This window comes from Plasmopara halstedii, assembly GCF_900000015.1.
Source record: "Plasmopara halstedii genome assembly, contig: Scaffold_650, whole genome shotgun sequence".
In the NCBI taxonomy this organism is placed as follows: Eukaryota; Oomycota; class Peronosporomycetes; order Peronosporales; family Peronosporaceae; genus Plasmopara; species Plasmopara halstedii.
Genome location: NW_020187567.1, coordinates 708,585 through 714,244, shown reverse-complemented (window position 1 = coordinate 714,244; position 5,660 = coordinate 708,585). Strand labels below are relative to the sequence as shown.

Below are 5,660 nucleotides of genomic sequence, written 5' to 3'. Positions count from 1 at the left end.
GTGGTGGCACTGCTTCAACTTCGTCAGGTGGTGCAGATCAAGGTCCAAAAATTGAGGAAGTTGATTAAGCCAGAAAATGCGTGCTCTATTAAGTATATGTAATAAATATCCTACTTTTTACTTCTAGATACATATATATCTCCTTAAATTGGACAAATTCGCCGTAAACAGCATATTTTTCATTTAACTGTTACGAAACTTGTTTCGTTGATTACCCATGGCTTCAATAGCTAAGATATAAAAAATTCCAATGTCAATTCGGAGATATAATTTTTACCACTATTTTTAAACAACACCACGATAGTTCAGAAAGATGAAAAGTGTTCTCGCCCTATACAAACATCAGGAGACGAGGGTTGCTTGGATTCTGGCTCTGAGGAACACGCTGCAGTAACTGCAGTGTATGCGTCGACGGAGACGTTACTATCGTGTTACGAGAATGAAGCGGGCTCTCACGGTTGGTTAAGCTTGGTAAGATGTGAAGGCTAGTACCATAATTAGAAGTTTGGCATGAAGCACCAGGTTGAATGGATAATGGAGTCGAGCCATTCGTATCATTTAGAGCATTTGCAGCAATTAGTTGCTGCACATTAATTGTAGACGCTCTGATAGCATTGTTGTAGCCTGGATGCTCCAAATAGTTGTTGCTTGCGCCTGATGACGCTGTTAGCATGGGTGGTGGCCAGTCATCGATAATATGCCGAATAGACTGCTCGTTGCGTGACTGAAAGCGCATCATTAATTTTCGAGCATCTTCCACCGATAGATTTGGTAGCTTGCGCAGTGCAGCAGTCTCTACGAGTTTCATAAGTTCGTCGAATGACATAAGCACACCTAGCTCTGCATGAGCTACAACCACACGTACAATTCCAGCCTCATCGCTCGGGTGAAAGTAGCCACTATAACCCTTGTTCGACTTTCCTCCCTGCGCGCGCTTTTTCACACGCCGATGGAGAGCTGCAAAATGCACGCCATAAATTTTGGCAGCAGCACGTAGACTCATACCCTTCTGTTCCACAGCTGCAATCGCTTTTTCCCACGTCTCAGCTGGGACCGTGTGGCTGAGTTTATAGCTGCGCTTTTCAATCTGTGTCGATGCATCGTCTTGCAATGGCTCATTGGTGTTTCTAATCTCGGGATTTGAGAGAGGTGCGAAGTCTGAGCTGCCACTTGAGCTACTACTGGCTCCAGTTGTATTGCCGTTATCACTACTACTAGTATTAGAACCGACTTCTTCTACTTCACCACCATTCTCACAATGATGTGACGAATTCATTGCACGGTGGTCATCGATAATCATCTGACGCCAATGCTGCTGTTGCTGTTGCCGTTCGTGATGACTGTGCGCTGAACGCAAGCTAATCAGTGCACCAGCACTTGTCTCAGGGGCGACGCTCTCGTTGTGACTCTTTTCGTCGTCGCTGCTGCCACCCGCGTTTCGAACAGCTGAGCATGTTTTGTTGAAACGATCGCTGAGTACAGGTGCCAGAGTATTTGAAAGCTGCGAAAATCCATGTAAGCGCTTAAAGTTAAGGATCCAGCGCAACGGTGGAAAGTTTGGCGGGAGGTTGACGGCTCCGCCTTGGCTGGCAACAGATCGTACGACAAAGCGCACATCGTCCGAGGTAATATGCTGCTCGTGCCGAAAGTGCTTAAGAATGATAGTCAGCACCTCCTGCTCGTTTGCCTCACTCAAAAATTGACGCAGTTCTTCGTCAAGCCTTGGTGAATTGGTACTATTTGAGGCGACCTGGGCCAGGGGACGCATGGCAGGCGGCTAAGTCGGGTCGGGTCAGGTCGGATAATTGGTAGGCAGTCGATTCGTATATGGAAGGATTTTGGAGAACAAAGTAGGCCAAACATACATAGTGAAGTCAAATGATTTCATGACCTCGCATTCTTTATGTTAAGGATCACTCTAACATCTTTTACTGTTATCAAAGCGTATGTTATTATGTAACAGTGATGCCTACATACCAAGCGCACAAGCGCCTGTCTCGTACCCCGCGACACCACATCGATATCGTGTGTTGCGAGACATAACGAGTCGACAAGCTCACAATTCCATACAACGAAAATTTGTTTCACATTGACATACTGTGAAATAAAGGTTTACTACTGATAGGATCCGACATGAGCAGGATATAGGTAAGGGACAATTTCTCACACACTCACCCATGCGCCACAGACATGGAACTTGAGGATACTGTCTGGATGTCCTCATAGAATATACCACGAATCTGCATTTCGCATATCTGATCGCAATGAGCATGAGAGTTGTAGCATCTAAGCTAAAAATTAAAGGCATTTGAAGGCGAAGATGACCAAATTTATGGAACCGTCAACATCTTCCATCGGCAGTTATTTTAAGATCGCAATTAAAGGTATAACATTCCAGGTTTGTGGATAAAATTTGTGCGTCGGACCCAGTGTCTGCAGTATCACATCATGCAGACCTAGTGTGTCGCACCCAAGCAAATGTCTTGAAAGACATCATCCAAAATTAGACCAGGTCAACAATTAATGAGTCAAATATTCGTCTAGTAAGCACATCTGATTATCTCCAAACCCACATTTTTATCCTACTGTCTAACAGTAGGATGAATAATTATGATGCGTTAGCTATTCAAGGTTCGAAGAAGCCGCAAATACATCGAAGCTTGTGCAACTGTCGCAACAGAAGCCGCAAATACATCAAAGCTTGTGCAACTGTCGCAACAGAAGCCGCTGCGTTATTTCTTGTCGAGGTCATGCAGAAATGGAGAAATGGCTTGACACCATATAGTGGATCTGTTATAATTCCCGTTCTGTACGTCAACAAGAGAGAATATAGATTTGATTAGCAGACTTAAGATTGTCTTCGTCATCTTTCGAACTTCGTGTTCTGGATTTCTAACTGACAATTACAAATCAAAATGTCGTGCAATTATATAAGTCGTGTTTGTCCACAAGCTCTTGACCCTTTCGCATTTGAAGCGCGTCGCCATCACAAAGAACGAGTTGAGTCAAGAAATGAAGTATCGATTGCTCTCATTGCACGTAATAAGAGGCTTTAAAATATTACCACAGATTGCATCGCAGGCATGCCCGATCAAACCATTGATGAAATGCTGTCATACATCGGTCATTATAATGTGGCACACGCGGTCGGCTGTCTACTTCTTGCGTCATGCGCTCGAAAAATTTGGGTGGCGTACAAAAAGTGTAAATATGTGGTTGGTCGCAGCATCATGTCACCAGCTAAGCCGTACTTCTATGCCGCAAAAAATGTTGACGAAGATGGTTTAACGACGATAGTGTATTGTAGTCGTATTGTAGTCGACGATATCATATGTGTCGCCCCAAGATGATGGCGTCAGCTCTTTTGCAAACGCTATTAAGATATTTTGGAGTTTATCGATTTGATCTTCCACTAACCCTCGTTTTTGGTATTAGGACCGATTATACTCGGTAGCAGAGCTACGATTCACTTGTTGCTCACAGGCTATTCCGTTAATTTAAGGCAGAAGCAGAGACAACGTAAGCTTCAAGCAAATTTAAGATCATCAAAAGCACCAACCAATCGCACCAGAAACATATAGGTTGATGTTAAAATCATCAGGTAGAAGACGCGAGCCTTCTTTGGCAATGACGTTCCTCGCTAATTTCTCCAGGAAAAAAAAAGTTGAGAGAGGCAACCTACTAGCCGTCAGAATAAGTTGCGTTTTTCTTAATACATCACAATAATGTATTATGCAATCAATCTATGAATATTCCCACTGGGTACCTGGATGACTTGTATAATCGCACACGGTTTATGGCACGTTGGAATACCGCTGGATGATTTCATGCCATACTCACTAGCTGAGGCTCTATACGGAATTCTTTTTCAAATGTTGGTTTTGAGAATCGAAGATCGAGGATCTGCATGTAACTGTTTCTTCAGACTCTGGTTTTGTTTTGAGAACCAGAATTTAAAAAAACAGTTACGTATAGATAAAGTAAACGCCTCAAAGAATTTGTAGAGTAAGTGTTTACGTCACCAATGTATGGCTTTTGGTGAACGCAATCCAAAGGTAAATCTTTTTAACGGGCAATAATCTATGCGCGGACGATTCGGGGACGAAGTCCAAGGCGAGTGATAGCCGTTTGGATAGGAACATCTAGTGTTTTTACGCACTCAATACATGTATGAACAAAAAAAGAGAAAATTACAATTGTCGCCTCTCTTGTATCAGAATGAAACTTCTAGAATAAAAAATTGACACATAAACTGTGAGAATATATAACTTTAATCTACGACGTGGTCTAGTCATTGATGTGGAAGTGATTTTGATAAATATCTGAAAAATTTAAAAGGGATAAGTCACTATTTTGAATTCTGATCAATCGAAAGTAGCATTACGAGAAGCTTCAGATGAAGGTGGCTAATTCTAGTGGTGAAGCTGAGCAAGAATATGATAATGGCACGACCGGAGGAAAACTTATGCCGGTTTGAAAGATTGTAAAATTCAAAGTAGCTGCACAAGGCGATTTTATACTTAAAGATAATGCGTTAAAGCACAAGGATTGTTTAGATATAGTGTAGCGCTCTTCCGGTGGAGCTAGAGTGAATGCGCTCCAATTAATATCAGTACAACATCTAACCTCTTACAGAAAATTAGCTCATCATAAATTGATATTCATCCCAGGCTAAATACGTTCAGCGAAATCTGGATGCTTGGTGTCGCTCCGATGCTGCGCCGACTGGGTGACTATATTAATCGACGTCGATAGTGGCATCGCATTATATATCGCAGATGGAAGTTGAAGTCATTGCAAATATAACATAGTTTAATTCCAATACTACATTTGAATTAAACCAAAATTGTCGTTGATTAAATTCGTTTTAAGAAAAATCTAAGAAGCTAAGTGAACTCTAAACAGTTTAGTCAACCTCCTCAATCTTTGGACCCTGGTCAGGTGCTCCAGCAGGTGGGGCGCCACCAGTCATACCACCAGGCATACCACCGGGCATACCACCCGGCATTCCACCTGGCATACCAGGCATACCATCAGCTCCAGGGGCACCACCGGCTGCGGCATACATTTTCTGGAGAATTGGATTTGCAACACCCTCAAGCTCTTTCTGCTTGCCTTCAAATTCTTCCTTTTCAGCCGATTGGTTAGCGTCAAGCCAGTTGATTGTTTCAGTGACCTTGTCGTCGATAGCTTTCTTATCGTCATCCGAAAGTTGGCCCTTAAGCTTCTCATCGTTGAGGGTGTTACGCAAGTTGTAAGCGTAGTTCTCAAGACCGTTCTTGGCTTCAATACGAACTTTGTTCGCTTCATCCTCAGACTTGTATTTCTCGGCCTCAGAAACCATGCGGTCGATATCGGCTTGCGAGAGGCGACCCTTGTCGTTTGTAATAGTAATCTTGTTCTCCTTACCGGTTGACTTCTCAACAGCCGAGACGTTCAAAATACCATTAGCGTCGATATCAAACGTCACATCGATCTGCGGTACGCCACGAGGCATGGGCGGGATACCATCCAAGTTGAATTTACCCAGCAGGTTGTTGTCACGAGTCATCGATCGTTCACCTTCGAAGACCTGAATCAGAACACCCGGCTGGTTGTCGGCATACGTCGAAAATGTCTGCGATTTTTTAGTGGGAACTGTCGTGTTACGAGCAATCAGC

The 5,660-nt window shown here is 43.2% G+C and overlaps 3 protein-coding genes across 3 annotated transcripts; 1 reads left to right on the top strand and 2 right to left on the bottom strand.

Moving 5' to 3' along the window:
• Window positions 1-331: 331 nt before the first annotated feature.
• PHALS_12791 (conserved hypothetical protein) lies at window positions 332-1,300 on the bottom strand (the record flags this gene model as incomplete). The annotated part of the gene is made up of 1 exon (XM_024728413.1): window positions 332-1,300. One exon carries the CDS (start codon window positions 1,298-1,300, stop codon window positions 332-334), a length of 969 nt encoding a protein of 322 aa, XP_024578893.1.
• A 1,282-nt stretch (window positions 1,301-2,582) lies between these two features.
• On the top strand, window positions 2,583-3,708 carry PHALS_14635 (uncharacterized protein). The gene has a single exon (XM_036407533.1). The coding sequence runs from the start codon at window positions 3,084-3,086 to the stop codon at window positions 3,348-3,350; it is 267 nt and encodes an 88-aa protein (XP_036263227.1). The 5' UTR covers window positions 2,583-3,083; the 3' UTR covers window positions 3,351-3,708.
• A 1,198-nt stretch (window positions 3,709-4,906) lies between these two features.
• PHALS_12790 (hsp70-like protein) lies at window positions 4,907-5,551 on the bottom strand (the record flags this gene model as incomplete). The annotated part of the gene is made up of 1 exon (XM_024728411.1): window positions 4,907-5,551. The coding sequence occupies one exon, from the start codon at window positions 5,549-5,551 to the stop codon at window positions 4,907-4,909; it is 645 nt and encodes a 214-aa protein (XP_024578891.1).
• Between the last annotated feature and the right edge of the window lie 109 nt (window positions 5,552-5,660).

Bases quoted from the DNA above. Each gene is read 5' to 3' on its own strand.
- PHALS_14635 (XM_036407533.1), top strand. From the start codon at position 3,084: ATGCCCGATCAAACCATTGATGAAATGCTGTCATACATCGGTCATTAT.